Source organism: Myotis nattereri, assembly GCF_964212035.1.
Source record: "Myotis nattereri genome assembly, chromosome: 1".
Lineage (NCBI taxonomy): Eukaryota > Metazoa > Chordata > Mammalia > Chiroptera > Vespertilionidae > Myotis > Myotis nattereri.
In genome coordinates this window covers 133,050,362-133,064,569 of record NC_138075.1, presented here as the reverse complement: position 1 = coordinate 133,064,569, position 14,208 = coordinate 133,050,362, and the positions used below count along the sequence as shown (strand labels likewise).

The 14,208-nt window shown below is 46.0% G+C and overlaps 1 protein-coding gene across 2 annotated transcripts in view; it reads left to right on the top strand.

Annotated features, from left to right (window-relative positions):
- Positions 1 to 388: 388 nt before the first annotated feature.
- ST8SIA6 (ST8 alpha-N-acetyl-neuraminide alpha-2,8-sialyltransferase 6) overlaps positions 389 to 14,208 on the top strand; it is a gene marked incomplete at its 5' end in the record, with an annotated part of 154,993 nt that continues 141,173 nt past the window's right edge. The window contains 2 exons of one of the 2 annotated variants that reach the window (XM_081091339.1): positions 389 to 480; positions 1,037 to 1,138. In XM_081091339.1, coding sequence (XP_080947465.1) covers positions 389 to 480; positions 1,037 to 1,138 — 194 coding nt within the window. Of the gene's footprint in view, positions 481 to 1,036; positions 1,148 to 14,208 lie in introns of both variants that reach the window. The other variant, XM_081091338.1, reaches the window with a different exon arrangement.

The following is a 14,208-nucleotide window of genomic DNA, read 5'->3' as shown; positions in this document are numbered from 1 at the left end:
GCCCCAACCTTCAGGTGACCCCGCGCGGCGTCGTCGGCGGCGGCGGCAGCAGCGGCGGCGGCGACCAGAGCCCGGAGCCCGCAGCAGCTCGGAGCGCCTCCGGCAGGAGAGGAAGCGAGTTCGGCGAAGCGTCACCGCCTGCCGAGCGCGCGCCGGCGGGCCGGGGCAGGGGGAGAAGTGGGAGAGCGGGACGCCGTGCAGCCGGGGCCGGGTGGCCCGCGAGCGCGCACCTCGCCGAGCGCTGTGGTGCCCCTCCCGCCGCCTGTCAACGCTGGAGGTGTGCGTGGCTGCGGTGGCTGCGGCGGCCGCGGCCAGAGCCACGAGTCGGGGCCGCCGGGGCTGCGCGTCGCTGGGGCAGCGGCGGCGGCTGCCGCGCCTGTGGCTCAGGATGCGGCCGGGGAGCGCGCTGTTCGCCCTGCTCGGCAGCCTCCTGCTGCTGCGCCTGCTCTGGGGCTCGACCACCGCACCCGCTCGCCGCAGGTAACCCCCCCCCCCCCGCCGCGCCCCGGTGGCCGCGGATTCCGGGCACCCCGCCGCGCACCCTGCTGTGCGCTCCCGGGGCCCCGGCCGCCGATCCGCTTGACTTGGGCGCGCAGACTTTTGGCGGCGGCGAAGACCAGCCGAAGGGCAGCGGCGGCCTGAGGGTGGGGTGTGTTGGGGAAGTCCGGGTCGCAGGGCTGGATGAGTCGGGGGTACCCGAGGGGCGACACTGGAATCCCGTGGGCAGCGCGTGGGCAGAGAGGGACCTGTCTGCGTGGTGAGGGCCCAAGCGTGCATCGCCCGGGGCGAGGGAGCTGCAGGGCGGGACCTGCCGTCGGGCTCTGCCTGCGTGTCCAGGGCTCTCCGCCCCGGCGCGTGCCGTCCCGCCGTCCCGCCCGCAGCCTCTTCAGACGCCGGGGCTCGGGACACTACCTGGGAGCCAGGGCGCGCGGGGACGTCCCGGCCAGGCAGCCAGTGCGGTGCCCAGCTTGCCAGCCAACTGCTCCCCGCGAGGTGTAACAACTTAGGTTTTTTTTGTTTTCCCCTGGCTTTGCAGGCTGTTGGTGGAGGAAAGCAGAGAGGCCACCCATGGTATCCCGGTAGCGCTGAGGACGTTCAGGAGCCCGGGGACCCCGCCCCCTCGCGCCACAGCTAACAGGTATTACTGGTGCCCGCGGGGATCGGGTGCGGCTGCACTTGCAGGACTTGCTTTGAGTTACCTGGCTGGGATGGCACGATTGAGAGTGCGTGTGTGTGTGTGTGTGTGTGTGTGTGTGTGTGTGAGAGAGAGAGAGAGAGAGAGAGAGAGAGAGAGAGAGAGAGAATGAATATGCACACACCAGAATGTAACTCCTCACTCCCTCAGTCTCCTGGGTAAAGCCTGTTTCTTGGTCTAGGGGCATCCGAAAACAGCTGCACTTTAAAAAAACGGGAGCTGAATTCCCCTCTGGCTCATGGTGCTTTGCACCCCCTTGGGAGTTGGTGCAGCCTGTCCTTATTGAGGGATTTGGTTGGGTTGCTTTCTGTCTATGCTTTAATGTGCACCGGTGTAAGAGGCACATTTGGGAGGATGGAATTCTGTGCACGATGTTGAGAATGTTTTTGTCCTTAGTAAATGGAGACTTAAAATTGTTCTCTTTCACTCATATGAGTATTTTATCCATGCGCGATAATTGTGTGTGTGTGTGTGTGTTTTTAAAAAAAAATCATTTTTCCGATTATAAAAGTAATACATGCTTGGTGCAAAAAGTTAGATGTTAGAAATATATAAAAATTATATTCACTCAGAGTCCCACCACCCAGAGATCATATTAAGGTTTTGGTCTGTATTCTTCCAGGAGTTTTCCCTACATAAACATATTTTAAAATATACTTAATATTGTACTTTGTATTTTGTGTCCTTTCTTTTTTCCTAAACAATCAGACATATTTATATTATTAAATTTTTCCCAAAGCATTGTTTTTCATTGTTGCTTAATTCATCATATGATTGTGCCATAATCCATTGACTTGTTTCCAGTTTTAGACATTTAGATCATTTCCTGTTTTGTGTTGCTTTGTTTGCTATGAATAATTGTATTAAGTACATTGATGTATGTAAATTTTAATATTAAAAATTAATTCTCCAGATGGACTGATAGATGTTGGATTGGTAGGTCCAAGAATAAGTCTACTTTAGGTTCTAAATACATAAGGCCAGTTGCTTCCTAGAAGAGTTGAATCAAATTACATTCTCACCAGCAGAATGTACTTTGTGCCTCAGCATTGTTTTATTATTGCAATTTTATATATGGCAATATATTTTCCTTTTCCTATATTTATCTCTTGTGAATTTCTTTTCCTCTATGTAGTCTTCTGTATATTCTTTTTTGGAAAGGAAATATTTTTAAAAGAGAATAAAAATAAGGCTAAATAGTTTTGGTCACAAACCTTATATTCTTTAAATATAAGAATATTTAAAGGTAAACATATCTGAGGAACCAAACATGATATTTAATAATCATTAATATACATATTGATATGTTGATACAGGAAATAGTATTCCCTCTGACATTACTAGTAGCATCAGTTTCTTGTTTTATATTTTTCTTTTACTTCTAAGGATAATTTAAGTGTCTTTGTAATAAGGAACTCATTGATAGCATAGTCAAGTGTAGTGAGTGGGAGTTAGGTAGAATACATTCTCTGTCACCGGTGTTCTTTTTGCTGTTTTGTGTTCATATTTAAGAACAGAGATCCGTGTCGGTTCTCTCAAGAGAAAAATTATGACATCATAGACTATATACACTATTCATGTCAAAACACAATTTTACTTGCATTTTATAGCTGGCTTTAACATTCTTTTGGAAATGAATTCTCCCAGAAGACCTAATTGCCATCTTATTAATGAGTCTGTGTGTTTTGTTACCATTTACTATTCTAGCAGTTCTTTTTAAAATTTGTCTTTATTTTTGAAAGTATTATAGATGTCCCCTTTTTCCCCCATTGACCTCCCTCCCCCTAGGCCTTCACACTATGGTCTGTGTCCATGGGTTATGCATATATGCATATAAGTTCTTTAGTTAATCTCTTCCTGCTCTTGGGTCATCTTAATCTTCTGATTGCCTGACTCAAGGCTCCTGTGTAGCTTCTGTGTGGTCATAAGAAGGGTCTGGGGGAGTCTGGAAGAAATCTTAAAGTGCTGGAACCACACTCTCTCCCACAACCCTCCTTTTGGAATTTCACAGCAGATTAGAGGTGCTAAGAAATCCTGGAGTAACAAAACTTTGAGAAAAATGTCTGCCTATACTTTGATTTTATGCAGGGTTGTGTACTATAGGCAGCCTTGCTTCCCAATGAACAGGGCATTCCATCATTTTCCAAGTCCTGGTACTGTTTGTTATACTTTCTGAGGTTGCCCCTTGGGGAAAGTTTGAAAGAATGTACTAATTATGTTATCTGGTTCTAGGCGTTTTTTCAGGTAATTCTTTGATGAAATTTTCAGCATCTTTTGGCATACTCCTTTTCTGCTTGGCATACTTCTTGAGCTAATATAGGTAATTTGTATTTTTTCCTGAATGTGGTCTATTTTAAGATTTTTCAATTTATATCATTCTGTTGTGTTTTTTAAAAGCTGTCTTTTAACTTATTTTATATCCCTTTTATCATATACTAGAGGCCTGGTGCACAAAAATCGTGCACTTCAGGGGTGGTGGTGGTCATGCAACCCGGCTTGCAAGAGAGCACAGGCCAGGCCGAGGGACCCCACCAGTGCACAATCAAGGCTGGGGAGGGATGCAGGAGGTTGGCCAGCCGGAGAGGGACTGCAGGAGGGCCAAGGCATGTCTGACTTGTCTCACTCAGTCCTGATCAGCTGGAACCCAGCAGCAAGCTAACCTACTGGTCAGAGTGTCTGCCCCCTGTGATCAGTGCACATAGCAACTGGTCGGCCGGTCGACTGTCAGCCCCCTGGTGGTGAGTGCACGTCGTAGCAAGCAATTGAGTGGCCTTAGCATGTCATTAGCATATTATGCTTTGATTGCTTGAATGGCCGACTGGACAACCGGACACTCAGCATATTAGGCTTTTATTATATAGAACTAGAGGCCCGGTGCACAAAAATTAGTGCACTCGGGGAGGGGGGGGGGTCCCCTCAGCCTGGCCTGTGCCCTCTCGCAGTCTGGGACCCCTCGGGAGATAACGACCTGCTGGCTTAGGCCTGCTCCCGGGTGGCAGAAGGCAGGCCCACTCCCTAGGTGCAGCCCCTGGTCGGGATCAAAGCAGGGCTGATTGGGGAGTTGGGGTGCCGCCCCCTGTCATGGACAGAGCAGGGCGGATCGGGAGGTTGCGATGCCACCCTCAGTCACGCTCAGGGTAGGGCCGATTGGGGGGTTGGGGTACCACCCCCTGTCACACTCGAGGCAGGGTCGATGGGGAGGTTGCTGCGCCAACCCCTGTCATGCACAGAGCAGGGCCAATCAGGGGTTTGGGGCGCTGCCCCCTGTCACTCACAGAGCAGGGCCGATCAGGGGGTTGAGGAGCTCCCCCCTCCCTGTCCCTCACAGAGTAGGGCCAATAGGGGAGTTGGGGCACTGCCCCCTGTCATACACAGAGCAGGACAGATCAGGGGGTTGGGGCGCCGCACCCTGTCACACTCAGGAAAGGGCTGATGGGGAGGTTATGGTTCTACCCCGTCACACACAGAGCAGGACCCGTGGGGGGCGGTTGGGGCGCCACCCTCTATCACCCACAGAGCAGGGCCGATCAGGGGGTTGGGGCACCGCCACTGTCACACTCAGGGCAGGGCCGATGGGGAGGTTATGGCTCTACCCCGTCACACACAGAACAGGGCCTGTCGGGGGGGTGGGGGGGGGTGGTTGGGGCGCTGCCCCCTGTCACACACAGAGCAGGGCCGATCAAGGGGTTGGGGTGCTGCCCCCTGTCACACACAGAGCCGCAGGGCGATCAGGGGGTTTGGGCGCTGACCCTGTCACACTGATCCCGGTGCCGGGAGGCCTCTCGGCTCCGCTGATCCCGGTGCTGGGAGGCATATTACCCTTTTACTATATAAGATAGAGGCCTGGTGCATGGGTGGGGGCCGGCTGGTTTGCCCTGAAGGGTGTCCTGGATCCAGGTGGGGGTCTCCACTGGGGTGCCTGGCCAGCCTGGATGAGGTGATGATGGCTGTTTGCAGCTGGTCACACACCCTTCAGGGTGGGGGTCCCCACTGGGGTGCCTGACCAGTCTGGGTGAAGGGCTGAGGGCTGTTTTCAGGCTGGCGGGTGACTGAAGCTCCCAACTGCTCCTTTTTTTCTTTTTCTTTTTTAAATTCTGGGCCAGCTTTAGCTCTGGCTCCAGCTCTGAGGCCTCTGCTGCTGAAAGCAGGTATCCGGTTTGTTTGGGTTCTATAATCAAAACTCTGTTTCAACTCCAGCTCTGAGATCCCGGCTGGCTGAAAGCAGGTTTCTGGGGTTTTATTTAGCTTCTATATTTGTAACAATGTTTTAAACTGCAAGCTCAGAGGCTGGTAATGGCAGGCGGGGAACATTGGAGTCCTCCATCACTGAAGCAAGCAAGCTTCATGTTCACTTCAGGCTGCCTGGCTGCCGGCTGCCATCTTGGCTGGCAGTTAATTTGCATATCGCCCTGATTAGCCAATGGGAAGGGTAGTGGATGTACGGCTAATTACCATGTTTCTCTTTTATTAGATAGGATGGTTTTGATTATTTGTGTAGCAGGGGTGCAAAATTTATACTGCTTGGCCGTATAAAGAAATTATAATTTAATTTGTCCTCTTCCTCTGCCCTCTGCAATCATTTCTCAAATTTGCCCTCTATATTATTGAATTATTTTTCTGTAGTGTCAACTCTGTTTTGCCCTATCTATAACAGTAAAATCTATGACATATTTATTTTTATAGTTTTTTAAATTTTTTCCAGCCTGTACTTTATCACATCAATTTACATCTTAGAAAACACTTAATAATCTTTTAAACCTCACCTTCCATTTCTTACTTCATATTTTCTTGAGAATGTGAAGCAAATGCTTTCCAAGGGTTTCTTCTGTTTCTTATAGTATGTATTCTCCAAAAGTAGCATTTTCTCCATATCTTAACAATATTCTCCCCTTAACCTATAGAATGTTTTTATACATTTTATGATTTTTTGGAGCTGTGTTTTTTGTTGTTGTTGTTAACCCTCACCCGAAGATATTTTTTCTGTTGATTTTTAGAGGGAATGGAAGGGAGGGAGAGAGTCACATCCATGTGAGAGAGACACATGGATTGGCTGCCTCCCCCATGCACCTTGACTGGGACCAGGGATAGAGCCTGCAACCAAGAACCCTGGACCTTTCAAGTCTGAGTGCCTACACTCTATCCACAGAGTCAAACTGGCTAGGGCGGGCTTGTTTTTAATTTAGATTTCCCCAAATGGCCTGTGCTCTCAGACAGGATGTAGAACTCCTGGTGGTCACTACTAAGAAGCAGTTGTCCTTCTTGGAGAATAAACCACATGAGAGGCTGCACCACAGAGCCCTTATGCAAATGTCTGTTGTTGTTGTTTTTAAACTTGAATTAAAAACATTGTGATAAAATACACATAATATAAAACTTACTAATTTGAGTTTTTTATTTTATTTATTACTATTTTTTTAAATATATATTTTTATTGATTTCAGAGAGGAAGGGAGAGGAAGAGAGAGAAACATCAGTGATGAGAGAGAATCAATGATTAGCTGCCTCCTGCACACCCCACACCAGGGATCGAGCCTGCAACCTGGGCATGTGCCCTGACTGGGAATTGAACCGTGACCTCCTGGTTCATAAGTCGATGCTCAAACACTGAGCCATGCCAGCTGGGCAAATAATTTGAGTGTTTTATTTTAAAACTAGGGGCCCGGTGCACGAAATTCGTGCACTGGGTGTGGGGGTGGGGTGGGGAAGAGTGTCCCTCAGCCCAGCCTGCCCTCTCTCACATACTGGGAGCCCTCAGGCGTTGACCCCCATCACCCTCCGATCGCCTGATTGGCCCCTTGCCCAGGCCTGACGCCTCTGCCAGAGGTGTCAGGCCTGGGCAGGGGACCCCCAGCTCCCCGCGGTTGCAGGCTCTGGCCCTGCCCAGGCCTAATGCCTCTGGCCTAGGCGTCCGGCCCGGGCAGCGGGGACCTGCAGTGGCAGTGGGGGGCGCCGCGATCGTGGGCTTCGCTTTAGGCCCAGGCAAGGGACCCCTAGCTCCTGGGATTGCTAGCTTCGACCGTGCCCAGCTCCCATCGCTGGCTCCACCCCTACTTCCTGCTATCACTGGCCAGGGCGGCAAAGGCGCCTGATTCTCTGATCATGGCTGGGGGGCAGGGCAAAGGCGGCCCCAGGGTCGCCTTTGCCCTGCCCCCCAGCTCTTAGCTTCCCCCTGGGATTCCGATCACTGTCAGTGGCAGGGGGCTTCTTCCTGCTTTCCCTTTCGCCTCCCTGCATTGTGCCTACATATGCAAATTAGCCGCCATCTTGTTGGCAGTTAACTGCCAGTCTTAGTTGGCAGTTAATTTGCATATAGCCCTGATTAGCCAATGAAAAGGGTATCGCCGTACGCCAATTACCATTTTTCTCTTTTATTAGTGTAGATATATTTTTACTAATTTCAGAGAGGAAGGAAGAGGGAGAAAGAGATAGAAACATCAATGATGAGAGAGAATCACTGATTGGCCGCCTCTTGGCTCCCCACTGGGGATCGAGCCCACAACCCGGGCATGTACCCTTGACTGGAATGGAACCTGGGACCCTTTCGTCCACAGGTTGATGCTCTATCCACTGAGCCAAACTGGATAGGGTAATAATTTGAGTTTTTTAAAAATTGTGGTAAATACAGGTAACATAAAATTTATTCATTTGAATTTATTTATTTATTGAATTTATTGGGGTGACATTTGTTAATGAAATTGTATAGGTTTTAGGTGTACAATTCTATAACACATCATCTGTATATTGTATTGTGTGTTCACCACCCCAAGTCAAGTCTCCTTCCATCACCATTTATTCCCCCCTTTGCACTCTTCTACTCTTCCCAACCCCTTCCCCTCCGGTAATCACCTTCCTGTGGTCTGTGTCTACGTCATTTGAGTTTTTAAATACTGGACCTCAAAGCTATCTTCTGCTCCCATGTCTTAACCAATTGGCTGTCATAAAGTGCATATATTCATGAGTGATCCTAATCAACCTGGACTCCTGCTGCTGCCAGGAATAATGCATGAACAATGTCACCTGAAACCTGCCACCCTGTCATGTCCGGAGGTGTGATGGCTGATTTCCCTTCCATTCCTTTGGTGTCGCTTTATAATGTAACAGAGGTATAATCTCAAGAGCCTGGAGACAGAGAGCAGTGAATGAGCCTGGGGCACCCAGTCAGCCTCAGGAAGTAGATCCTTCCTGTGTGGGAGCAGCCACCTGATTCTCTGGCTGGGCAGTGGGAGGAAGATCAAAGCCTCTATTTTTTTTCTCCCTGGTCCTGCTCTGTTTCAGAGGTAGAATCTGACATCAGCTGCTGGCAATTGCTCCATGTGATCCGTGTGCCCTCTTGTTAGCAGTATTTCTTCCCCAAACCTGACAGATTTCTGAAGCGGTTGTGTAAGGTTGTCATTCTGTGTAGACTTGTGTACTTGCCTAAGAACGTAGTATGGAAGCGAGAGAATCAGGCACTGTTGACTCTCTACTGTCTTATAGTGAAAGTTGTAATAATGTTTTATGCGACATTTTTCTGTTGTCTATGCTCACACTGGGATCATAACTATGAACTACAGAAAATTCAAATTAATTGTGAACCAGGCTTGAGAAAAGGGCCATACAACGCATCAGAACCCTGGAATAGCTGACGCTCACCCAGTATCCCTTTCTTCTACCCCCATGCTCCAAATTGCTGAAGGCTATTGAATTTTACTTTTGAGAATGCTGTCATTCACTTAATATATATATATATATATATATATATATATATATATATATATATATATATATAATTGATTTCAGAGAGAAAGGGAGAGGGAGAGAAAGGTAGAAACATCAATGATGACAGAGAATCATTGATCCACTGCCTCCTGCACACCCCACACTGGGGATCGAGCCCACACCCTAGGCATAGGTCATCGTTCAACCACTGAGCCATGCCGGCTGGGCTGTTACTCCCTTTTTCATCTTTACTTCATTGCTTTTAGAAGTTATTATACTATCCGTGTTCTGTTTTAAAAAATTCAGTACACTTTAAAGTTGCCTTGAGTCTGGTTTCTGATGTAACTTGAAATGAGGCATTAACTCTTGCAGTCTTCCTAACCCGGTGCCTAATTGCAACCCTTCTCTTTCAAGGGGTAAGAGGAGCTCTCCTCCACTTCTGCTTTGGTGTCAGTTGCCTGTCTCCTCCTATTCCCTGTTTGTAAATGGGTTTCTCTGGGGTTTCCCAGCTTGTCATTTCCACCTCTTTGTCCTTAGTCGCTTATGTATACCTTCAGCTGCTCTGCTGTGGTAAGAGCTGGAGGGCACATGGTTTAGGCCAGCTGACCAGGGAGAGGGCTTCTGAATGCGGCTGCAGTCACTCTGGGCTTCTGTGGGCACATTGCCACGGGGACAGAAAAGCTAGGGTGAGCTTGCCAGGCAGGAGGACATGCTCTGCTCTTTCCTTTGCTTTGTTGGGTAGGTGGGTGAAGAGATCGGAGTTCATGAAGAAATGGTGTCTGATTGGCCCCACTTACTCGAGGTTGTTGGAGGTGGAATTTTATTTTCCATTATGCTCATGTGACTCCACTACTTCCTTGACAGGGCCTCTCTTCACAAAGAGGCTGGGTGTTGCTTTCTATAACTTGAAAGGAAACAGTCAGCAGACAACACTGTTCGCACCCGTTTGCCCAAGTGAAGGTGGGCCCATTGAAACATAAAGCAGGGTTGCCTTAATGCTGCCTGGCCTCGTGCATTAATTCACTGTGACCTTGGTAGACGTTTTCCTTGAGCCAACAAGCATTAGAATGAATTTGAAACAAACAAAGAAAAGCCCATCTGCCTGGTGGGAGGAATTATTTTTGGGGGGAGTTACAGAGAAGCACAAATATTTTGAGAGATTAAGTGCTTACAGGAAGTAGTGAGAAAAGAGGCTTGGGCACAGTGGAAGGGATATGAAGAGAAGAAAAGGAAATAAATATACCTCCTCATCTGCTAGGAACAGTGATTCTTTTTAGAGCCACTAGGCTCTTAGCTGCTCTGTGGTTTAAGAGTTCAAATGTTCTACAACCTCTCATTTGATGGGAGAAAAAGAAGCTCTTTAGAGAGCCGCCGAGGCCATGAGCAAACTGGAGGAAAATGTTCTTGTGTCCTGATGTCTTATATTATAGCTTCTTTTGCCATTAAGAAGATGGTTATTGCTATAGTATCTTTATGTGTACACACTTAAGAAGTTAAATATATCTTGTCTGTACTTTCATATTTCAAAAACTTAATTTTGTTTCATGAAGTACTAAGAAGACTTTGTACATGCTATAGGTAATCAGTCATTGGGAACATTCATTTCCATGGGCATAATGATTTCTAAAGGTAATTTTATAGGCATAACCTGTACTTTTAAAATGATTGTAAAATAATTTCCATTACCTTGTTGGTTATTGTAAAAACACTAGAACTCTCTAATACACAATTTTTAAACCACAATATTCCACAAACCCTCTAGAAGAAAACAAATTTTAATGGCTTTGGATTAGGTAAAGAAACAACACGAAAAGTATAATCAGTTTAGGGGAAAATGATAAATTATATTTTATCAGACTTTAAAATTTTTATGCTTCTGCATACATCATTAAGAATATGAGAGGAAGCCTGGCCAGCATGGCTTAGTGGTTGAGCATCAACCTGTGAACCAGGAGATCCCAGTTTGATTCCTGGTCAGGGCACATGCCCAGGTTGCAGGCTCGGTCCCCAATGTGGGCATGCAGGAGGCAGCCACTCATTGATTCTCTCTCATCATTGATGTTTATATATCTCTCTCCCTCTCCTTTTCTTTCTGAAATCAATAAAAATATCTTTAAAAGAATATAAAAAGAAAAACTATAGACTGGGAGAAAATATTTGAAAATCATATAGCAGTAAAAGAGTTGTATACAGAATATATAAAGAACTCTTGCAACTAACTCAATAACAAGAAGAAAACAACCCAATTTAAAAATGGGCAGAAATTTTAATAGACATTTTACCAAAGAATATATACAGATAGCTAATAAGCATTTGAAAAAAAATGTTTAACATCATTAGTCACTAGGGAAAAAACACAATGAGATAGTCACTTCCTACCTTCTATGATGGCTTTCCTAGCAACTTCACCATGTCATGGGGCAGCTCCTCCCAAGGTTAGTTTCTCCTACTGAAGGTCATGACAGTAGTGCTTTGGTATAACCAAAGAAAGGTTTATTACTCAGGCAAGCGAAGAATTCCTGAGGTGGGGATAAAGGAGGATGGTTCTCAAGGAAAAGACCTGGAACAGAGAGAGAGTATTGAGTATACAGCAGTTTACAAAACCTTTATGAGTCTGTGAGTAGCCCTAAGACCTTGAGACAGAGCTTTACATTTGAGAAATTACCACAAGAATGACTAAAAATCAGTATTCCTTTGACTCCAGGAGTTGTTGAGTAAATTCTTATTTCCTATTATTATGAGAGGCATGGGCATTCCATCCTGAGTCTTGTAGCAAATCCTTATTCAAATCACCGTAATAGAGTGGAGCTGGCATCCTATTTAAGAATGTTGGTGTTAGGAACTAATTCAAAATTTTCCATTCCTCGTTAAAAGATCCACACAGTTACAGGGAGTGTTGAGTCTGTGTTAAACAATTGAAAATACTAGACATGTGTCTTTTATACCAAAGACTGTGATGTAGTTTAAAAGAAGGCACCAAGAAACAGACACCTCCAGTTAGTCAGCCTTTAAAGCCATCATATTGAGGAAAGACAGTAGGCTTTGGCAGACAGATTTCTTTGGCATATAGAATAGCTTTTTGGGGGAGGGGCGGGGTGGAAGGGGAAGATTAGGGCCCTCATTTTCTATGGGTCCCACTGTGTTATCCCTTTCAATCTGGGCTCCAGGTTTGAAAAGGGATAGCAGAATGGGAGTTTGTTATTCAGTGGGAAGGGTAATTCTGTTTGGGTTCTATATGAGTTTACTTAAGAAATGTGAGCAAGTTGGTTGGCTGTGGCATTAAATTGAGTTTCCTCCTTGGGACCTGTAGTAGGAGCTGAGACATGGGGGACTTTAATTTTAATACATGAGGTCTGAGCAGCGATATATTCCTAATGTGGAAGGTCCCATAGTGAACAATCCTGAATGTGGAATCTATTTTGTGTTTGATCCATAGAGCAGATCAAAGAGAAGAGCCATTAGCTACCACTCAGGAGTCTGTAAAATATGGGCAATGAACATACTTTTTTTGAGGGTATCCTCCGGTGTTGAAATGACTGATGTTTGGGTCCCATCCTTTATCAAGGCTGTCCTGGTCGTAGAATGGAAAGAAGCAGCTCTTCACTGGTTTCCAGCACATGTGATGGTGGTGCTGTCATCTATAAAATAAATTTATTCCCTTTCTCCTAAATGTAGGGGACCCTGCAAGTAGCCAATTGGGACAAGCAAGGTATACTCTTACTTGGATCCATGGGCAAGAAAACTCCATAGAGCATGAGAACTAGTGGCTAAGGCTTCCATAGTAAAGGAATCACCAGATGGAATTAGTGGCATTTTTACCTGGACAGCTTTTTGGGTGGCCTCAAGGGTCTATTGCTGGGATGACTTCGTTCCGATTGGACCGATTTTCTTGTTTGTCTAAATAGGTTTTAATTAAATGTGTAGATGGGGAATATGTTGCTTCCAGAAACTAAATAGGCAAGTAGGTGTTGGGCTTTCTGGAGAGTGCTAGGAGTAGGGATATTGACTAGAGATGGTATGGAGCAGCCTTCTTGGGATCAAATGAAGCCTCCAAATCTAACTGAGGTGCTGGACCTCTTAGATGTGCACTGACACAGCTACAGTTAGTCAAAGTCTGGACCACGGTATGAATATCTTGTGAAATACCTTTATGTGTTTCTCCCCTCAGTAGAATACAGGGGTGGGCAAAAGTAGGTTTACAGTTGTGAGTATGCAAAACAACTTATTCTTGCGTTATTATTTATTAATTATTGTACTATTTCCCATAATCACAACTGTAAATCTACTTTTGCCAACCCCTGTATTTTCAGGGTACTTAAAAATAAAACAAGCCCATGAAGATTGTGTTTGCATAAATGGTAGGGATATAGATATACTCCACAGATAATTTAGTGAAGCTATATTGGGATACCTCATAGATGAATGCAAATTGTGACTGTGATGCTGGATAAATGGGCCAGAATGAAACATATTGGCTAGTTCAATAGCTCTTAGGATCTACCTCAGGGAATTTATCATTCCTAAGATGATACAGATGGTCCCCAACCTTATGATGGTTTGACTTAATAATTTTTTTGACTTTTCAATGGAATGAAAGCAATATACATTCAATAAAAACTGGATATAGGCTAAGCTACGATGTTCAGTATGTAAGGTGTAGTAAATGCATTTTGACTCAATAATATTTTTAATTATAATGGGTTTATTAGGACATAAAACCATCATAAATTGAAGAGCATCTGTGTTCATAGCCTTATTGTGTAAGGAGTCTCAATCTCAATTGTTTTTTAAAATATTTTATTTCAAAGACAATGCTTGTTGTTTTTTAAAAAAAAGATATTTTTATTGATTTCAGAGAGGAAGGGAGAGGGAGAGAGAAATAGAAACATCAATGATGAGAAAACATCATTGATCAGCTGCCTCCTGCACTCCCCCTATTGGGGATCAAGCTTGCAGTTTGGGCATATGCCCTGACTTGGAATCGAACCAGTGACCTCCTGGTCCACAGGCTGAAGCTCAACCTCTAAACCACGCCGCCCGGCTGTAGCTTTTTTAATCCCCACCTGAGGATATGTTTTTGTTGATTTGAGAAAGAGAAAGGGGGCGGGGGGGGGGGAGAGAGAGAGAGAGAGAGAGAGAGAGAGAGAGAGAGAGAGAGAGAGAAACATCCATGTGAGAGTAACATTGATCAGTTGCCTCCTGTATGGCCCCGACTAGGGATTGAACCTGCAGCCTTTTGGTATATGGGATGATGCTCCAACCAACTGAGCCATCTGGACAGGACTTTTGTGGGGGTTTTTTGTTGTTGAATTTTT